General features: G+C 40.2%; 3 protein-coding genes and 2 non-coding genes across 7 annotated transcripts; 1 reads left to right on the top strand and 4 right to left on the bottom strand.

Moving 5' to 3' along the window:
• The first annotated feature begins 765 nt into the window (after positions 1–765).
• Positions 766–4,974, top strand: b3gnt7 (UDP-GlcNAc:betaGal beta-1,3-N-acetylglucosaminyltransferase 7). Its single transcript, XM_077535256.1, has 2 exons — positions 766–1,062; positions 2,967–4,974. Coding segments are annotated over exons 1-2 (1,242 nt in total). The 5' UTR covers positions 766–1,060; the 3' UTR covers positions 4,207–4,974.
• A 3,340-nt stretch (positions 4,975–8,314) lies between these two features.
• On the bottom strand, positions 8,315–15,228 carry ncl (nucleolin). Of its 3 annotated transcripts, none has more exons than XM_077534551.1 (16): positions 15,058–15,228; positions 14,041–14,133; positions 13,513–13,627; positions 13,244–13,354; positions 12,771–12,998; positions 12,412–12,582; positions 12,195–12,275; positions 11,976–12,099; positions 11,669–11,805; positions 11,464–11,590; positions 11,194–11,330; positions 10,968–11,091; positions 10,585–10,715; positions 10,268–10,394; positions 9,139–9,455; positions 8,315–9,040 (listed from the first exon to the last, which is right to left on the bottom strand). In XM_077534551.1, exons 1-16 carry the CDS (start codon positions 15,073–15,075, stop codon positions 8,973–8,975), a joined length of 2,109 nt encoding a protein of 702 aa, XP_077390677.1. In that variant the 5' UTR covers positions 15,076–15,228; the 3' UTR covers positions 8,315–8,972. The 3 variants fall into 3 exon arrangements, with proteins under 3 accessions (XP_077390677.1, XP_077390676.1, XP_077390678.1); XM_077534550.1 differs by having other exon boundaries at positions 10,573–10,715; positions 15,058–15,225; XM_077534552.1 differs by lacking the exon at positions 12,771–12,998 and having other exon boundaries at positions 10,573–10,715; positions 15,058–15,226.
• Positions 12,658–12,730, bottom strand: LOC144029203 (small nucleolar RNA SNORD82). Its single transcript, XR_013286783.1, has one exon. It is a non-coding gene; the product is annotated as a small nucleolar RNA SNORD82 (small nucleolar RNA).
• Positions 13,072–13,209, bottom strand: LOC144029204 (small nucleolar RNA SNORA57). The gene has a single exon (XR_013286784.1). It is a non-coding gene; the product is annotated as a small nucleolar RNA SNORA57 (small nucleolar RNA).
• Positions 15,229–18,291: 3,063 nt separating the features above from the next.
• Positions 18,292–20,913, bottom strand: nppc (natriuretic peptide C). The gene is made up of 3 exons (XM_077534606.1): positions 20,550–20,913; positions 19,893–20,182; positions 18,292–19,106 (listed from the first exon to the last, which is right to left on the bottom strand). Exons 1-2 carry the CDS (start codon positions 20,637–20,639, stop codon positions 19,916–19,918), a joined length of 357 nt encoding a protein of 118 aa, XP_077390732.1. The 5' UTR covers positions 20,640–20,913; the 3' UTR covers positions 18,292–19,106; positions 19,893–19,915.
• Between the last annotated feature and the right edge of the window lie 538 nt (positions 20,914–21,451).

The raw sequence follows: 21,451 nt of genomic DNA, 5'->3' as shown, positions 1-21,451 counted from the left end.
AAACTCTACCTGTGTGAGTTCCGACTCATTTTGTTGCATTTTGCTATGGCGGGTCACATATGATAAGCCTCAGTCACATAGTGACCAAGAAAGGCCTGCAGGCACATAAAAGTTTTGGAGTTTGCACAGTCACTGCTCATTAACAACAGGACCTCTTGCTGATGTCACAGTGCATTGTCAATGCCATAATAAGTAATAATAGTTCAGTCAGTCATTGTGCAATGGAGATTCCACACCAAATGAACGCAAATGTTCTTCTGTGACCTTTATCAGTTGCTTTTCTACAACATCCACAAGTGAAGATCTTGTTGGAGTTGCTTACAAGCGTAGTTACATGTGGCGATCTCCTGTATACGGAATCCAGCAAGTGTATGATGCTTCCGCAATGTCGACTTCCTTGCGTTGAATTTAAAGGGAAAGAAGGCATTCACTTCTTGGCTGGTTATCAAGTCGACGATGTTCATTCTCACAACAGCGCAACCACCCATTTCTAACTGCGCCCGTCAACAGAAACACCAAAATAAAGAAAACTCCATCCATGTGCACAGTTAGACTGCACTTTGCGCTTGACTTGTGCTGGCTAGGCATGAATGTAGGACCTTAAAAGCAAATGTATGTATTTATTTGTTTTAGTATTGTTGCTGCTATTGAGTTTGCCATTAAAATGGACAACTTTGCTAAGTAGCAAAAGAAAAAGAATATCATTGTTCCTGTTACATCCGGATGATAAATGAAAGCGTGAAGCGGTGTCGTGTGTGTGTGCACTGCTCCGGTTGGCTGGGCTTTTCTCCTGTGACGTATGAAGTGCGCGGAAGCAATGCGCGCCGCGCGGGTGCTTGTTGAAAAGCGCAAGCCGGAGGGAGGGTGAGCCGAGTCTGCAGCTGGCGACACCCTCAAACGGCTTTCTTTCTTCTTTGATTTGTGTGCCTGCAAAAAGTTTACTTTTCATGTGAAGGATTATTTTACCATCTTGCCCCTAACGTGTTCACAGTTCGATTTTTCCTGCGCTGAACTGTTAATTGGTTCGTTTGCTTCATCAACCTCATCAGACGTGAGCACAATGTAAGTCATTTTAATCGTTTTTTTTTTGTTGACTTAAAAAAATAATAATAATTGTGGGATTAATTGAGCAACGTCGCTCATTAATATTGCACCAAATGAGTTTCACGAATTGTATAATTAAACCCAGTTCCACTGTTATTGACTCCATAGCTATTTTTTTTCTTGACCTGTATTTAAATCACGCTTTAGCGCTCCTTAAATGTATACTTTAAAACAAAAAAAGCTAACTTGCGCATGTGTCAGAGTCCGGTCCTCGAGGTTTCTCTACTCCAACGCACCTGATTCAATGATCATTATCAGGCTCCTGCAGAGCTTGCTGATGAGCTTAAATATGTATCAGCTGTGAACATACAGGAAACTTCTAAAACAGGCCAGTCTCAGGCCCTCGAGGATCGGACGTTGACATCACTGAGCTCGTCTCATGCGGGACTGTCTTTTGGAGAGAACGAGCCCTGGCATGAAATGATCGAAAAGTGACAATTACAAGAGTGGGCTTTATTTTACGTTGCAATTAAGTGACACATGCCGCATTCCTCGCATTCTTCTGCCATAGTATGAATGAACTGTATTTCTCTATTGCCATTAGTCTTTTCGTTGTTATAAATAAATATATGTGCTGGCATGAGTTTCTTTTTCAGTTCTCTTGTTATCATTACAGCTTTTCTTCATTGATCTTGCATACCGAAAAGGCAAAATATATTTAAATGTGACATTAATTTTCATTTTTGTCCATGTTGTAGTCATGGTTTCCTTGAAAAGGTCACGATGACTGTGAAACCACCATGTTATGCAGCGAAACCTCACTCGGGGATAAGCGAGGAACTTGTGGCAAATAGTAAAAATCTGCGAGTAATTGAAAGCTGGCCTTAAATGGTTTGGGCTTAAATGGAGGAAAATGACTACTATGTCTAAATGTAACTCCTAATAAAAAAAAAAAAAATCATCTAATTAACATAATTTCTTTTCAACTTGTGGCTTCATATCAATATACCACCAGATGGCGCCAAAGTCGCCTGAGCACAAATGACTACTGTACATAGGTGAGTTTTCCAGCAAATAAAAAATCTGCACATAGAACCACAAATGCGGAGTTCACCATACGCAGCAAATTGATGGTTGAATTACACATTCAGTTTATTAACAAAAATAAAATATGTAAGAGGAAATTATGTAATTTAGTAGGCCCGGTGGGATACATCTGGCACCCCAACGGGCTCCAGCTGGAGGAGTGGAACCGTCACTTGCCTTTGGCACCGGTTGGCATGGGTTCGATCCTCTGCCTGAGAGACCATGTATGGCTTACATGAAGTAAGCTTGTGTGAGTGAGTGAGTGATTTAAAAAATAATAATAATAAAAAAATCTGCCACCTTGGGTTGGATAATATTTAAACCTTGGGACATATTTCATTAATTTTATTGTCATTGTAGAGGATTGTCCACCACCGCTTGTCCGCTACACTTGTGGCTACTGACTGTTGTTTAATTTTTGACTTCTTGTAAAAAAGGCGAAGAAAGAAATAAAATAAACCCACGGAATCCTCTCTTGATTGAGAATTTAATTTACAAAATACACCACTCTCAAAGTAACAACGTAAACACCGTAAATACAAGATAACACTGGTCAAATTTTTTGTTTCCCCAATCAGTAACACCTGTCGGCTAATTGCACCCCACTTAAATATTATGTGCTCAGGTAAACAAACAAAACACATTTTGCTGGAGGTAAAAACAAATCAAACATGGGGCTCCTATACTGTCATGAAAAACTTGGTGGAATTAAATGTATATAGACCAACAAAATGGATGACACTGCCCAGCAGTCATGTGTAGCTTAGAAAGGAACTTTATTTATTTATTTATTTTTTTTAAACTGTACTGCTTTGTCTTCTCTTATTGTGGACCAGGATGAACAACAGAGACCGCTGGAAGGTGTACAAGAGGGTGGCTGTCATGTTCTGCCTGGCAGTGGTGGCGCTGACTGTTCTCCAGAGGGGAAGCATCAACATGGGGGCTCCGTTCCAACTGGAGAGGCGGGCTCGCATGGATCCCTCAGAGGGAGCGGAATCTGGAGCTTTACCCTCCCCCCAGAAAAGTAAAAGTTTTTGGAAGGCGAGCAAACAGCAGCCATCCCGGCCTGCTCGGTCAAGCACCCAGCAACCCAGTGTCACTGAAAACAACAGCGCCACAACCTGGGATGTAGCCAGCGCCAACTGTAGCGCCAACCTCAATCTCTCAGGTCAGGACTGGTTTCAGGGACTGGAGGGAAATTTCAAGCAGTTCCTGCTTTATCGACACTGTCGTTACTTCCCAATGCTCCTCAACCACCCCGAGAAGTGCTCAGGGGACGTGTATTTACTCATGGTGATCAAGTCGGTGGCTACCCAGCATGACCGCAGAGAGGTCATTCGGAAAACCTGGGGGAAGGAGCGAGTGTTGAACGGCAAGAGGATAAAGACGCTTTTCCTTCTCGGTAAACCATCCAACCATGCCGAAAGCGTAAACCACCAGAAGCTGGTGGAGTATGAGAACCGCATCTACGGGGATATCCTCCAGTGGGGCTTCTTGGATAGCTTCTTCAATCTCACACTGAAGGAGACCCATTTTCTCAAATGGTTCCACACCTACTGCCAAAACGTTCACTACATCTTCAAGGGGGACGACGATGTCTTTGTCAATGTGGACAACATTTTCGAGTTTCTAGACAGCACTAACCATGCGAGGAATCTCTTTGTAGGGGATGTGATTTTTAAGGCGAAGCCAATCCGTAAAAAGGAAAATAAGTACTACATCCCTCAAGCTCTCTATAACAAGACCCATTACCCTCCGTATGCAGGTGGAGGCGGGTTTCTGATGGATAGAACCGTGGCGCGGAGGCTTCACTGGGTAGCCGACACCATGGAGTTGTACCCCATTGATGATGTCTTCTTGGGTATGTGCCTCGAGGTCCTTCAGGTCACGCCGATAAAACACAACGCCTTTAAGACGTTCGGTCTTGTGAAAGACAAGAGCAGTAAGTTGAACAGAGAACCTTGTTTTTTTAGGAGCATGATTGTTGTTCACAAACTGCTCCCGACGGAACTCAGGCACATGTGGAATCTGGTCAACAGCGACCTGGTCTGCTCGCAAAAAGTCGAGATCCTATAGTTTGGCCAGGGCGAGGAACGGACAGCGCCGAAACGCAAGCCGAGTCTGGATGTTTGCCCAAATCGTCAATCGTGATCTCCTTTCTGCGGAGAGAGACTGGGACAGTATTTACTTGCTCTGCGCTTTTTGCAAAGATGTTCTTCAGAAGTCACGTAAAGTATAAAGTGGGAAATTGTAATATTTATAAAGCATTTCAAAGCCCGAGTACTAATGTTGTGGCATCAGTGGTAACAGTAAAGTAGGGTGAACAGATTTAATTAAAAAAAAAACAACAACAACACACAATTTCACTGAAATTCAAATATACAATAAATTATTATCAGGAATTATTTATATCAAATTTAATTGCTAGTCAATCTGGTGACCAATGGTTGTTTAGCTAAAAACAATTGTTGTTTAGCTTAGAAACAATTGGCTTGGTGACCAGACTAAAAATGTTAAAAAAAAAAAAAAAGAAAAAAAAAAGTGAGAATTAAACCCACAAATGTGAATACAAGTTATCACTGGTAAACACAGTTATGAATGTTTCTGCCTGCCCATAGGAATGAATCCATTTTCTTATTTTATTTCATTTTTTTTTTTTTTTAAGGGCTAAAATGACCATTGCCAATGTTTAGCCCCCCACTCCCAGACCAGTGTCTGTAAGCCATCACTGCATACAGCCATTGTGCATTTTAGTGTACGAAATATTCCACGTTACTTTGTGTTGGGACAGTATACGTGTGCCATAGTGGCTTAAACAGTAAAGAGAATGACTCTCTACCTCAATGACCACATAATTTGTTTGGCTTTTTTATTATTATTATTATTATTATTATTATTATTATTATTATTGTTATTATAACATCAGATGCCCTTCTTGATGCAAACCACCCCCCGGGCTTTGGACTGTAGTTGGGAATCAAACCCACAACATCTGAATGAAAGGCAGAAGCATACCACCACACTTCCAGTGCTTTGTTTGGACATATATAAACATTTCAATTCATATTTGTACTGTAGAGGCCCTTGCACTTGGCAAAGAATATGAGTGACGTGGACATCTGCTACTCCATAGTGCTGGCTATGTTAAAAGAAACAAAATGTGGGCTTCCCGTGTAATTGAATGTGCTGATATACTTGACATAGGTTTACAATTATGACACTGTACTAAAACTATTACCGGTACAAATATGTAAGATGTTAATTTAAGAGTCCTGTCCTTGATAAATGGCTGTTGATATTTAATTTAAAGAATGGAACGTTCTTTGATCGCTGTTTTGGGAGTGGATGTTAATTCAGCAATATTCTATATGTGAATATGAAAGTGTAAATAAATGTCCTGTTTGGTTCCAGAAAAACTTTTCTTTGTGAATCTGTAGTAGATGAGCAGTTATTGTTTCACCCTTAACATCTATGATCGTAGTAGAAAATACAACAGGTCAGCCAACAATAGTGTCCGATGTTGACACATTGTTGAAAAACACAACACTTGATCTTATATCACTATAGTTCCCCCCTGGATCTTCTTAATACAGTGAACCGCCAATATTTGCGGGGAATACTTGTGATCTCCAAACATTTGGACAATTTAGCTCCTCCCTTACAAAGAAGTCTCTCACTTGAGTTGTATCACTTCATCATAATTCCACGACAAATACTAATTTCCTACAAGTCATGGGCGTTCCTAGCCTATTTCGGGGTGGAAGTAAATGCCAGCACCTCCAAAATGTAATAATTTCTTTTTAGATAAACAACTGAGAGAAGTGTTAATGTACAGTACTTTGTTAAAATGTAATATTTTTAATTAAATTTACAGCAATGGCGTTGCTAGGTAGGAGTTAGGTTGTTTTTTGTTTTGTTTTTTTCCTAGCTAGGAAGCGTTTCAGGTGGTCAGAGTCAGGCCCACTATCCTCTGTTTAAGTTGGAATGGGAGAAGCTGGCTGTATGTCCTGCATGTTTTAATTAAAGCCAAGGTGCTATTGACGAGCTAACTGATTGGATGCTCAGCATGAGTAAAATGTGTTATAATTCTCTTTCATAAATGTGGGAATGAAATTGTGTTAAATGTACAAAATGGTTACATATCTTGCCTGGTTGGGAGTTTAATTGGCACCAATAAACCCCTGAACAGGGCTTTGCTGCCATTTTGAGACATATTAAAGTGCAATAGAAAGAGCACCAAAAAATAAAAAAATACATGAATAGGTGAGTTAGACCGAATTGTGGATTATTCCACAGAAAGACATGCAACTTTGTTCGTACCATTCTGCCGTCCACAAAGCAATTCGGCTTTGGTGAATAAAGCAACTATTAACTAAACTATTAAGCATATTTTTGATTGTGCACAGGGTTTCCCACTGTTTGTGGAAATGTAATTATTTTATTTTGATTTCTCTGGTGGAAATTACATTAGATCTCATGGGTAGCAACTTTGTGGCAGGGAATATTTACATATCAATCACTGACCAAACTGAACTGCCATCCATGGGTAAATTTCCCACTTAAGTGACTTTATTCAATTCCACTCAAAGTGGGTACACACTCTCAGCTTCCCATAGTAGCCTGCTGATTGATCACCAGCTTATTGTTGACACGAATTGGGGGAATCTTTTGGTGTCAGTCTGGTTAATAGGTTGACCAGAGGGCACTGCAGTCCTTCACACCACCCCGCTATCTTTTCTCAAAGGCCCCAAAGGATAACTTTGTTGGCACAAGGAGAAGTGAGAATGTCAATGTTTTGGATTAAATTAAAAGGAGCATTCCTTAGTGTGAGAGCTGCCTGCACCAATTTATTTTTAGCTATGACAGGAAATGTCTTCGTAGGTATTCGATTGAATATAGGTTGAGAAGGATTTGCAAATTAGGCTATTCTGTGTTTATTTACGTTCTGATCAACGTCCAGACTTCATTGGAATTGTTACCATTTTGATAGGCATCATTTTCTTATTGTATGCCACAAAAACTAACTACACTTCAAAAACCACTTGTGGGATCAGGATTGTTTTTTAAACCTTTCACCCTAGATATCGAACACCAGTGATCTGATCCTGAGTGTTGAATTTGAAGAAAATGACAGGTGCTGGCTTTCTCGTCTTTTTTTTTTTTCTTCTTCCCAGTTAGTCATTGTGATCGGTCAAGGTGGCCTCTTCTGTCCACACTTAGCAGGAGGAAGGGGAAGGCGGAAGCCATAGAATTAAATAACAGTAAGCAGTGACTCTGAAAATGGGCATCAGGAGAAAGCTCACACCTTTTCAGCTTCACACATTGTGGAATTGTCGTATGCCAAGATGGATTAAACACGTACTTAGAAAGCTGGTCCCACTGATATCTTTGTTCAAAATTATCGTAATACGCTCTGTACTCCCAGTATCACATAACTACTGTCATGCACCACAGTACATCATTTCAGAGCGATCCTTTGTTGCGAGACTACCCCCTGGTGGACGGAGTTAGCATATGTACAATACCAAAGAAATTTTAGTGCTCCCCACATGCTGCAGTAAAGTCGTATATAGTACGGGATGTTTGTCTTGAAAAATCCATTAACCACGACTGTTTTATGTGGGGGATAAAGCACCACACATTTCAGTGCTGGGAGTTAAAAAAAAAAAAAAGGGGAAAAAAATGTTGCTCACTCAGGCAAGTCAAAACTAAACTTCAATGGGGTATATGCCACGGAAGGGGCGGGACTGTTTTTGCACATTAGTTTGTGCAATACTTGTGCTTCCGACTTTGTGCCCCTTGGTTGCACGCTCGTTTGGAAACAAACTGATGTGCAAAATCACATCACGCCTCTTCCGCGGCATATACCCCATAAACAAAAATGGTGCGTACAAAATTGGTGAAAAGCAACATTGGTGTAAAGCAGCGTTTCTCAATTCCGGTCCTCGGGCCTGTTTTTCATGTCTCCCAATTCCCATTGCAGCTGATTCCAATGACAGCTAATCAGCCAGCTTTGGAGAAGCCTGATAATGATCCTCACCTGGGTTCCAATTGGGTGACATGGAAAACTGGTTGGCTAGGGGGGCCCAGAGGACTGGAATTGAGAAACACTGGTGTAAAGGGTCAATCAGTGATGCATTCAATATCAGATTGACACCAAGTGAAATTAAGACCAGTTTACAAATCACCTTAAAGGTTTATTCATCGAGACAATTAGATTCTCAGATGGGAAACAGTCAACACACTACAAATATGTTACACAATTCAGGTGCAGGTCATTCTCCAACTTGAACATAACATCACCGACGCCACTCTTGAGCACTCAAACCCTAACATAATATGCTTTACACATTACAGTAAGACTAAAGAAAACTAAAAAAAACAAATGTGGATACAAGTGTATTTTTTACAAAATGGTAAAATAGAAATTATACAAACAGTTTAATTTACACATGTATGTATCGGAGGTGGGAGAAAAAAAAACAAAAAAAGACTAGCCTCAGTTTTCACAGCAAACTTGTTTTGCCAGACCCATTCCTTTACACTCTGAGAATTACAAACCAAAGAGGTGTAGGGGTGTAGGTTTTTCAGGACATTCAGTACTCGCGTGACTCAAATGGTCAAATGTGCCATTTTGGCACAGGAGGGCGGGTGAAGTTGGAGGATTCTAAATACATGGGCTAAAATGCCCGTTAACAGTTAAATATTTATCAATGACGCTTTCTGGAATGTCCAAAAGCTCTGAAAACTGATGAAACCAGAGTCCATTCAAAGTTAAAAAAAAAAAAAAAAAAAAAAAGAAAAGGGAAAAAAAGAAGAAGAAAAGAAACGAAGACTAAAATTTAGTCATCAAACTTAATTTTCTTCCCCTGGGGCTTGGCACCAAAACCACCACCACCACCACGTCCACCTAAAAATAAAAAAAATAACAGTTTAAGAGCACATTGTAATTATTGAAATCCATGTTTGTCAATTCTAGTATTACTTTTACAACCCTAATTTATTTACCTCCAAAGCCTCCACGTCCGCCGCCACGTCCACCTCCACGAGGACCTCCTCTTCCCCTGCCGCCGAAGCCGCCGCCGCCACGTCCGCCGAAGCCGCCGCGACCTCCCCTGCCGCCTCCGCGGCCACCAAAACCACCACCGAAGCCACCACCAAAGCCGCCACCAAAGCCGCCTCCGCCGCGGCCTCCACGGAAACCGCCTTCACCCTTGGGCCTGGCGTAGTCCAGCGTCACCTTGCTGCCGTCAATTTCGCCATCCTCCATAGCTTCCTTGGCTGCCTTGCAGTCATTCTCGTTGTCAAAGTCCACAAAGCCGAAGCTACACAGAAAACAGACCGGTCAAATAGATCCTGATGTCATGGCACGTGACTTTCTCTGAACACATTGGCCGCAGCTGCAGTCAGTTATTAAATTCAACTGTATTAAACCATAGAAGCACAAATAAATGAAAAATTATGTCGCCCACATTTTGTGTGTGCTAACAGTTAGCATCTGCTGATTTAGCCACCATGTACAAAGTGCAACATTGGTTAGCATTGGTTCCTCTTTTGGTAGCCTGAAACATGCTCGATCCTTTTTTTTGTTTGTGTGCCTCTTCTGGTTGTGGCAGCTGGTCCACAACAGCTGTCAATCATTGTTCAAGTGTGGCGTTTGCCATTTACTCAAAAGTGACAGGTGCATTTTCTATCATGCCAAAATGGCTGCACCAACTGCCATTTTGGGACGGCAAAGTCAGGATCTCTATTGGCATCCACCACAAGCTTATGGACATGTATGTCGAACGTAAGGCCTGTGGGCCATAACCGGCCAATCAGAAGGTCCAATCCGGCACATAACATTACAAAATTAGGCTCGTATTCAGGATACGCTAAAAATTTAGCACTTGTTAAGAAATTTAAGATTAATCTGCAATATAAATGTGAATATTTTCAAAACATACTTGGAGAAAAAGGGCATATTTTGATCTTGACCTGTCCTTATGTATTTATAGATTAGGCACAGACATACTGGTCCGGACCACTCGAGATCCAATTTTTGAATTTAAATGATCTTGACAACCCTGTTGTAATGTAGCTGCTAAGCAGTTGTCACGATAGTTACAAGTTGTAACTTGACACTTGTTGTACGTACCCTTTAGAAGACCCCGTCTCTCTGTCGGTGACAATCCTTGCACTGACTGAGCCTTCAAATGCATCTCTGAGGGTTTGATCTGTGGTATCCTCTGAAAGACCCTTGACAAACAGAGTCTTTGTTGGACCTGGTGACAAAAAGAGCAGTCAAAATATGAAGGCACACTTGGCCGTATAACCAAGACAACAAGCACAAAGTAAAGGTGCGTTGAAGCAGATCAGGACTTGACTATCTTTGAACTCATCAGAGTTTCAGGAGATCAAGTTTTCATCACATCTGACCAACAACACTGTTTGCAGACCTACCGTTCCCCCTACCTCCGTCTTGCCTGCCACCGCTGTTGTGGCAGTACTCGAGTCGGATTGAGCGGCCTTCAATCTCGGTGTTGTTCAGTGTGTCTAAAGCTTCCTTGGCGTCTTCTGTGCTGTCAAACTCTAAAAAGGCAAACCTGTGGAAGACAAACAAGACAAGATGAACATGCAGGTTTCAAACTCCATGAGGCCACCAAGCGTTTTTAACACATGTAACACAGCAGACATGGGCAGTAACCTCATGTAATGGGGCGAGCCTGTTCAGACTGTGTGCTGGCTCTGCTTCTCGTGCGAATCCGTGCATAATCATGGCAAGATTATCAGGAGCTCATGAGAAGGTGCAGCAAACCTACATGTCAGATGCTGCCGACGGACGAGCGGACACTCACCCTTTCGGTCTGCCATCTCTCTGTGGGACTCGAATTGAAACGGCCTTCTCAAACGTGGACTGCAAGGCCTCCTCTGTGGCGCTGAATGACAGATTATTCACTACTAACGTCTTGCTGGCGGCAGCTGCAGGAAGAAACAATATGGACGTTAGACAGTTGCTGCTCTTTTGTCCACTTCATTTATCAACAAGTTTACTGACTGAAAACCAATTTGCTGGGTATTTACCGACAATCTTGGCCCCCTTTTGGCTTTTTTCTCCCACAAAGTCCACCATAATGGACCTGCCCTGAATATCGCATCCCTGTGCCTCTTCCAGCATCTTCTCTGCCTCAGCCTCAGTTTTGAACTCGACGTAGGCGATTCTGTTTAAAAAAATAAAATAAAATTAAAAAAAATAATGGAAGCATTTAAATCATGCTTGAGTTACTTTTAAAAAAAAAAAAAAAAAAAAAAAAAAAAAAAAAAAAAAAAAAAAAAAAGGAAAAGTTTGCTTACCCTCGATTGGACCCGTTCTGGCCCAATGGCAACCTGACATCAACAGCGTCTTCAAAAACCTCCTTTAAATCATCAACAGTGGCAGCGAACGGAAGGTTTTTTATAAAAAGCGTCCGCAAGTCCCTTTCTGAAGACACAATGTGAACATTGTAAGTAATAACGCCATTCTATATATTCCGTGGTGGCAGCTGGCCGCCAATATTACCTTTCTTGGAATCCTGGGAGCTCTCCTTGCTTCTGGCCTTGTCCAACTTGATTTCCTGGCCCATAACTTTTTTGCCGTTGAGTTCCATTGCCTTTTGCATGTCCTCCTCGCATGTAAAGTCAATGTAGCCAAATTTCCTGTTGAAGAAAAGTCATGCAAGAGTCTTTAGTCTTTTTAATATATTACTCTGACGTGACAAATATGATTGTTATGTTAAAATTGTCATTTTCTTAACTGACGTTTTATCGGTTTACTGGTGGAACATGATGGACCACAATAGTTGAATTCGGAACAAAATATGACTTACTTGGATCCGCCTAACCGGACGTCAGCAACCTCAATGTCGTTCTTGGAGAAGAATTTCCTCATTGTATCTTTGATTTCATCGAAGTCTTTGTTTGAGTTCAAGTTGCCAACAAACAGACAGAAACCTTAAAGGCAAAACGGCAAATGTACTTTAGTACAAGCGAATCAGCAATCAATCACAAAAAAAGGAAATGTGATCAGAAAGTTAGAAAATCTTTACCTTCTCCTTCTGACTTTGCCTTCTTGGCAGGTGGTGTGTCTTTCTTGCTTTCCGCCTTCCTCTTCGCAGGAGCTGCCGGGGCTTCCGTTAATAAAAGGTATACAGTGAGTCGCTTGGATAGGTGGGACGTACGATTCGACGGACCAATGATTACGTTGCATCCAAACATGTACTTCCTGATTGTTAAATAGCTTATTAGTTTCATGCCATAACTCACCCTCTTCGTCATCATCCTCCTCCTCATCATCATCATCTTCCTCCTCGTCATCATCCTCATCTTCCTCCTCGTCATCCTCCTCCCCAGACTCTTCCTTGGCTTTTACCATGCCCGCCTTCTTTGCTTTGGCAGCTGCCGCAGGAGGTGCTGTATCCATTTCCTCTTCCGACTCTGAAAATTCACAGAAAGCCATTCAGCCATTTGGACAAAAGTAGTGGCCAAGCGCAAGCTACACGTTGCACAATACGACATCAGATACATGAAAAGGTGACATCATACACTTTCAGTATTAAGTCCCTTGTTGGTCATCATTTGCAAAATCCCCCCCCCTCCCAAAAAAAAAACATTGGTTGGCATACCATCTTCATCCTCTTCTTCATCATCTTCATCCTCCTCCTGTTTAGCTGACTTAGCATTGGGCTTAGCAACTTGTTTTGCAGCCTTCTTGGGGGGAGGGGCTTCTTCCTCAGACTCTTCTTCGTCTTCATCTTCTGAGGGCTCCTTCGCGGCTTTGCCCTTCACCTTCTTGGCAGGGGCCTTCGCTTTGGCTGCTTTCTTCGGTGGTGGGGGCTCTTCCTCAGATTCATCTAGAGACAACGCACCAAATCAGCAGCTTCTCCAAACACCGTACAAAATAAGATGCACTCTTGAAAACGTTCTTCTTGTCACAGCGATTGAGGATAGAACTGGTGGACAATCAAACACACCAGCACCGAAGACATAGCGCTGTTGCTTGCTCTTCCTCCGAACATTACACGCATGTGAACTGACAACCACATGCATGCCAAGAAATGGAGGATGGGTATATATTAAACAACCTTGCGGGCCATACCATCATCATCATCGTCGTCATCATCATCGTCCTCCTCTGACTCTTGAGCGGGTCCTGGTTTTGCAGCTGCTTTGGCTGCTTTCTTCGGGGGAGGGGCTTCCTCTTCAGACTCTGCATAAAGCATGAACATATTCAAGAATTTTTAGAAATGAGGTGTTAAACACAGGGACAGACTTTCCTTAACTTTAGTTGTTGAGCAACGTTTTATTATCCTTGTGCATCAGAAACAATGTTATCAAATTATATTTTGTTTTGCTTTGTTAACTCACCAGAATCTTCCTCCTCGTCTTCACTTTCTGCTTTCTTGGCAGCCTTGCCATTTTTAGCATTAACCTTGGCGGCTTTGGCTGGTTTAGCTTTCTTTACCATTTTTGGTGGTGGAGTCTGCAAAACATGACAAATCGACAAATTAATCATTCCAATGGCTTTGTGAGGCAAAATTTGCATTTCGCATCTGACGAAAACACACTAAATAGCAAGATCACACTACATGGCACTTACTCCCCAGCAGCTAGCAAAATTGACACATCTAGCACGCAACATATGAGTTTTGATTTTGCCATTTGAGGTCGGCATATGATATATTCTTCTTACAGCAGATTATATGCATTTTTTAGGGTGAAAAAAAAATGCTATATCGCGATATATAATTCGGTCTTCAAGATATAAAGATGCTCCTCAAATTATCTAATTGATTTGATCATTTAAATAGTGCTTCGCAAATCAAAATGCCTTGAATTATTTTTTCAGTTGGGGATTAGATATACACAATCAATGAGCATGAAAAGATGCCTCACCTCTTCTTCACTGTCCTCTTCACTTGATTCTTCATCCACTTGTTTTGGAGGCGGAGGGGCTTTTTTCTTCTGGTTTGCTTGTTTATTTGCAGCCTGAAAATAAATAGGAAAAAAGTTACTCAAAAAAAAAAAAAGTTTCCTTCTTCCAAATATTTTCAGTACAATCAACTAAATTGACTGATTTAAGTGATATGTCATAAAAGTGCTAGAAATGTTAGTAAAATTCAAGAAAAACGTACTAAATGTCTATTCTATAGTCAATAATTTAAGTTTTTATGAATCGTATAGGCAAAGTTGGGGGTCGTAGCGTAAGCGACGTATGTTCTACCTCGTGTGAGGGTGGGGGAGGCGCGAAACCCACGTGGAACACTGCTGATATGCATGTTAGCATTCAGCTAATGTTACACTATCAAGACAAATAACGCTGGGGGAATTTTGATCTGTTCTCCTATATAAAATAAGTAAAATGGCTTTAAAATTCGAAGAGAAACAAAGCAGAATAAAGGAAATAACTCACACGGCGTAACGCCAAGAAACGAACCATCGTTATGTATTCCAACAGCTAACCCTCGTGTGAATGAAAACGTTCGTTTATCAATTTCCTCAAAACAACATTATGTTCGGCGTTCGAATCTAGCGATACAAATCGGCCTGTGAATCTCTACGCCGAAATTGCAGGATCGAGGCGTGAACGCGCATGAATGCCATCTTGAGCGGCTAACTGTTAACAGGCCGCGCTAGCAGCCAACAGAAAGACAACATGGCCGCTCGAAATCCAGGAAGATGTGCTTTTATTGCCGTTGTACCGCATTCGCCTGGTTCGCGTCTAGCATTCGACAGATGTTTCATTCAATACAGCAACTATTGTAAGGAAGATGTAATTTAGCGCAGGTTTTACTGCATTTCTTAAAAGACGCAACGACGTCCATTAAGGCCTCAAGCGCGGAGCCGATCTTCTATCAACTGGAAACGCAAACTAAACATTTTCACAAGAAAATAAACTTCAGCTCGTCTTACCTTCGCTAACTTCACCATCGTGCTACCTTGGTTGTTCGATGAAACGGACGTTGAAACCAATCAATCAAGCGAAAAACTACTGCATGCACGTGGCTGTGCCTACACGATGGGGGATTTGGACAGGAAAGACAGAGAAGAGCACCCGCTCGATACTCTCTTGCTGGGCGCGTTCACAAAAGACCCTCCCACGTGGCTGTGTCATCCAATCAGACAGGAGGTGCTTTTAATCGTGCCCGCGCCTCGCCTTCATGGCGAAAACAAACAGTTATTTGTTTCCACGACCTTCACATACAATAACTGTTTGTTTTGCACGACATTTGAATAATAAAAGTTCGACTAGTGGATGCTGTATTTTTTTAAAATATCGAAATTAATAGTTTTCATGTATAAGGTAATCAAGTTGCTGAAATTCCTTCATGCTGCATTTTACATGTGGCCTTGCAGCAGGTCAGCAGTATGCCTTCAAATGCAGCTGTCCTGAAACCGAACCACGTGGTTTAAAAGTAGCACATGTATGTACTACTACTACCTTGTGGATTTGGTAAGCCAATCCTATCAAGAATTCTGATCTAATACTGTTCTGGGTTATTTGACACATTGAATAAAGCACAACTGGACTGTTCTGGTTGTCCGAGAAGACATTTCACCTCTCATCTGAGCAGCTTCAATTACTAGCTGAATGTTTGAGACTAAAAACCCTGTCTAGTGTCAAAAAATATTCAAATAACACTGTTTTGTGTTTTGTTTTATTTTTTCCAATAATTTTCACTGTTCAAGCCAGGGCTACCCTCGGCCCTATCCCCTATGAGTAGTGGGGTCCACTATAGCATTTTGAATTCCAAATGTCAGATGATTTATTCACTTTTACAAGCTTTTTTTTTTTTTTTTTTCCAATCCTTAGTTATGTTTTTTTTCTACTTGTGTATGTGTTTGACATTTTAAAGGGACAGTGTGTATTATTTAGTGTCATCTAGTGGTAAACTAATCATTCATTTTAAAAACCCACTATTAGTTTTAATAATATACAAAAAAAGAAAAAAGAAAATGTTCTTTCACAGTAATATACATTTATATATATATATATATATATATATATATATATATATATATATATATATATATATATATATATATATATATATATATATATATATATATATATATATATATATGTATTGTAGGTCTAGTAATCTCAAATTATATTACGTAGGTCGCGGTGCGCCACAGGAGACTGACATGTTTTGCCACAATCTTTCTGCTATGGATACCCAAAGGAGAACTTCGCAAAAATTAGCCCAGGCGGTGCTAGCAATGAGTGTCGAACCCATTGGGTCAAGTGCCGCTTAGCTTCCACAGAGGGGCCTGCAGGTGGTCAGGTCATCTCTGAGTCAAGTGATTCGGGCTCCAGCTGCTTATTTTCCTCTGCTTTACTCTTGTTATCTTTTTACCACTTTCTTGCTAGCCGCTCGTTAGCCGCTCCAGCTAACTCGCTTGTCCTAGTTCACCGCCGGGCTGCTCGCTTGGTTACACCAAATAATTGGTAGAAATTAGTGGTAGGCTTGCCAAATGTGGTCTCCCTGAGGCACCATGTAATCATTGCATTCTATTAGTTCACCACTAGATGTCAGTAAAAAATCCACCCAGCATATGTTAATTTAGATTACTTAACTAAACCTTATATAACTTTAAAATTTACTCTAACTTGCATTAACGCCACCTGGCAGCCTTTTTCTCTTTTTAGTTCAATAATGTCCATCCTCATATGTCTGTTAAGATGAAATTTGTACAAGTTTATGTGTGTTTATAAGATTTAGTTTACAAGCGCATCATTAGTATTTATTTAGCAACATTAAACGTTTATTTGCTAACACAATTTGGGTGGTATAATGACTTTCTCCATTATAGTATTTCATACATCTAGTTATTATAAACATTACCTGCTTTCATTAACTGATGAAAACGGAATGTTTTTTATTCAGTGCATTAATATGTTCTATCTTTTCCTGCTGAATGCTGTACAGGCAACATAGAGCTTTTGCTTACTGTATTATGCAGGTTGCAATATTCACTTATTGCCAAAGTGTCACACTTTGTTACTAGTTTGCACTTCAATTTATTTTGAACAGAGATTAAAATTCATGATTTTTCAGTTTATCTTTGCGCCTTGGTTTGATTCCTAAATTGAGAGTTAGTTGTTCGTGTTTTATTTTGGACTTAAATTCACTATTGCAAAGTGAATGTAAAACTAAACAAAAGGTCTTGTTTGATATGCATTTTCCCCCATTTATTTTTGTTATTTGGGTTTATCAGAACCGGATATAAGTATAAAAACAATATTTTAACATGATGTAATTTTAGAGAAATTTGCTAACCAGTCTGAAGTTTCATAAAGCACAAAAAGCTATCTTTGTGTTATTGGGTGGAAAAGTCATTATTTCTAGCATGCACATACATAAGGTTTGCATTGCTTTTTTTTTTTGTCTTTTAAAATGAACAAAATGCGAGTGAAATCAGTCAGCCTGTTTAGTAATGATGATCTTTTATTGAGAATGTCACTTAGTGAGGCTATCAAATATAAATGACGTCTTGTAGTTCCTCCACATTCATTCTGCCCTCCAGTGGAGAACCACTGTATTTCACATTATGGCCTGACAGAGCATCGTTTAAAAAGTGCCAGTTTTCAAAAGTGTCATATTATTTGCTGTGAACTCGGATAATCTAAAACGTGTGTCAAATCACATACATTGTAATGTAACAATGTGTGTGGTTGCCAAAGAAGATATTTCCATCTCTCTGGGTCGATTTGAGCCTGTGGAACAATCCATCTAAAAAAAACAAAAACAAAACAAACATCATCTGGACTAGTTCATTCTTTGTTATGTGTTCCTCATAAACCCAGTTTCTTTTTTTAATGTTTCCATTTCACGTCACTGTTTTCATGTATGACTTTTTGAGCACTGTACTGCATAAAAGACTTTTATCAGAACCGTGACCATCAGAACTGGGGAAATAGCTACTGAAGGGAGTGTTTCCCAACCTTTATTGAGCTAAGCAGATGTTTGAGGGAAAAAAAAATCAAGGCATACCACCCATCAAAAAAATGTCACAAAAAGTACAAAAACTGTAATAATGACAAAAAATGTCTCAATGTAGTCACAAAGTGACTTTATGTGAAATTTGGGCACACAAAGCTGATACTGTGCAGGAAGTCAAGATTTCCAAGTTGAATTGCAATGTGTGGATTCACAGGTTTATTCTGCCATCTGTTTGAAGAGCATTCAATTGTTCTGCCTGTCACTACACTGTACAACAAAGGCATAAACAGATGAATGAAGATGCATTGTTAATGAATAAATAAAAAATTCAGACAAATTAAGTGAAGATGGATAATTTCCATGCTGACACCTCACGGCAAACTTGTGTGCTTTGCTGTCGTAACGGTTAAGGTTGACCACACAAAGTTGGATTTGTCCAAAAGTTTACTTATTCTTTAAACTAACTCAGCACACATTTCAATTACTGTACTGAATTTATAATCCATTCATGAAAACACAACAGCCTGAGAAGACACAAGTGCACATGGAATATATTTTTATATCATTTTTGAAAACAATTACAACTATTTGAGACAAAAGAAAAAGTTACAAACAGAATTGACCTGCAGTTTGCATCCTTTTTCAAAACGTTACATAAATAAAAGTCATTTATAAATATCTCTTTTTTTATAAACATATAAATAGTTCTTAACATAAATACTTTTTTTTTTGTAGTGGGAAGATGAAGTACATGAATGTACATCAGCAACAATATACAACTTTGCGGTTTGTAGTTTTTACACCATTGTCTGAACATTTTTATGGTATATCTCTATATATACAGGTACCTGCATATTTACTAGATATATTTATATGAGGCTTTTGTAGCGTTGTCATCTGAGTCTCTTTCACTGCTGGCCATGATGACTTTCGTACCGAAAATCTGACACTTGTTGAGTATTTTTTTCCCCTTCAGGTGAGAACAAAATGATTTTTTCCCAAACCTTCAGAGATCTGTGGAAAACAGAAGAGGAGAGAAAATGTTAATGGTGTGAGCTTATTTCATGTATTCATTCATTGTTACATATATTAATAAATACAGATATTATTTTCTCATTTCGCCTTAGGAGAACGCACAGAGGCTGACAAATAGGATCCATGTGCAATGCATGGGAGGAACAATGAGTGTTAGCTGATCAAATAGACACTCACCATTTCATGATGACAATGATTTACTGCACATGTGAGTCATTTAGTGTAATCATAAGAGATTTATGTACTTCCTCAATAATAATAATAAAGTGTAATAAGACATAAGCACAGTGTGGCCAAGGAAATGCCAGCAGTATTGCCGCAACCACAATCTTACTTTTGACTATTCTCAATGGTGACGGGCGCCTTTAAAACAGTGTCACTTATTATCAGAAAACATTGGCCCACATATCACTTCAATGCTTTTGATTGGGAACAGTAGTCTATGACATCTTAGTTGGCAAGCAAGCAAGCTTAAATTACTGCCTCACCGATCAACAAGAATCAAACGAGAAGGTTATGAATGATGATGGTTGGATGTGGATCATGCGAACCCAATAGAGAGTATGGAAGTGTCGAAAGTGTACAAAAACAGCACACTTTAGAGATCAATAGCTTTTGGACAAGAAATGTTGCATTTGAAGGCATATTTTGAGATGCTAATTTTTCATTGAACACCCCCTTCCTCCACTTGATCCCTTATTTTCTCATTTATAAATTTTATGGTAATCATGCATCAATATATGGTAAGTGATGATCAGCACTCACCGTCAAAAAGCTGTGATCCAGTACTAGCAGCCCATACCACTGATGGTCCCTATCCTATCCATCTTATGTCCGAAACAGCCACTCCGCGTCGTGGACGCCCCTTTTTTGTTCCCAGATTTGTTCTTCCTCGGTGCGGGCTGGTCGTTGAGCAGCCGAGCCCACATCCCTCTCCGGGGCATGCGTAAATCTCGCAGTAAGCGCATCCGAGCGCGCACAGCATCCACCCGCCTGTCGCGCTCCTCCGACTCCAGCAGCTCCGTCAGTTCGTCCCCCAGTAAACTTCTGAGAGACTGCAACACATTGTTCAGGAATGTATTGTTAGTGACGTCACGAGAAGTTCGTGTAACAATTTTATGTGAGAAACGATACAACGTGAGCAAGCCTCTGAATGACGTAAAAGAAAACGCTTTGTTCCCGTGGCAGGTGCATGTAATTAATTCAATGCGATTCGATTAGCTTGAAAAGGGAGAGAATCAAACAAAATTAATTCAAACTTTTGTTTCTTCGTAACGGTGATTTTACGAACAAACGGCAAACACTTTTATGTTGCATATCATAAAGTTATAGCAGGAAAACAAGGAAAGGGAAACTCACAATAAAGGTAATGTTTAACATGACTAACGCACAAATCAACAGTGTCTCGATGGATTATCCTACCTTCTGTGCATCAGATAAAGGTTTTGCGCGCATCCTCCCCGAAAGCAGAGTGACCATAAGTCCACAAGCTACCAAGTAGGACAAGTTCATCTTCAAAATTCTACACTGAGGGGGTTTCCTCTGGTCAGAGTGCAACAAGAGGATGGGCGTACGTCGCACGGAAGCCAATAAAAGCTTCGGATTCCTCCTGTCGTCCAAAGCTCCTCAAGTGCTCCTCTGCTTGTGTGTATGAACCCTTAGAGCACTTTATAGCCAGCCCACGGTGATGTCATGACAACCTGCGTAACAGTCGTCCTTCCGAGCCAATTCCCTGTTTTCTCTACCTGCCCCTGAGTACGTCACGCCAAGGATTAATTGAATGATACAAGCTCCGGTCAACTGATAGACTTTGATCTATCAATATGGATACTGTTTTGTTTTTTTAAACGCCACTTTAAAGCTCTGGCTGGGATGACGCTCTGAAACTGAAGGTGGTTTCAAAGGATGAGAGTTGTTGGGGCAAGAATGACAACAGAACTGGAAATTATAGGCAAGGCAAGGCAAGTTTATTTGTATAGCACATACACAAGGCAACTCAATGTGCTTTACACAAGGAAAGACAACACATAAGCATAAAAAAACAGTAGTTAACATTCAGAGGAAAAAAAATAAAAAATAAAAAATAAAAATAGGTTACAAAATTTACTAAAAAAAAAAAAAAAAAAAGCACAAGTAAGCACAAGTTCATGTTTCCTCTCTAAGTGGAGGTTACAAATGTGACAATTTATCTCACTTTCAACCTACAACCATATTGCAATTTAATTCAAGCATGTTACAGAGAAATTTGATATCTGTGTTACAAGGTCGTACTTTCTTTTTTACAGCCTTTAAATGATTATTTTCAATGCTTTTGCACATTATTA

The sequence above is a fragment of the Festucalex cinctus genome, chromosome 10, assembly GCF_051991245.1.
Source record: "Festucalex cinctus isolate MCC-2025b chromosome 10, RoL_Fcin_1.0, whole genome shotgun sequence".
Lineage (NCBI taxonomy): Eukaryota > Metazoa > Chordata > Actinopteri > Syngnathiformes > Syngnathidae > Festucalex > Festucalex cinctus.
The sequence above is the reverse complement of the archived record's forward strand: the minus strand, read 5'-3'. Positions and strand labels throughout refer to the sequence as shown.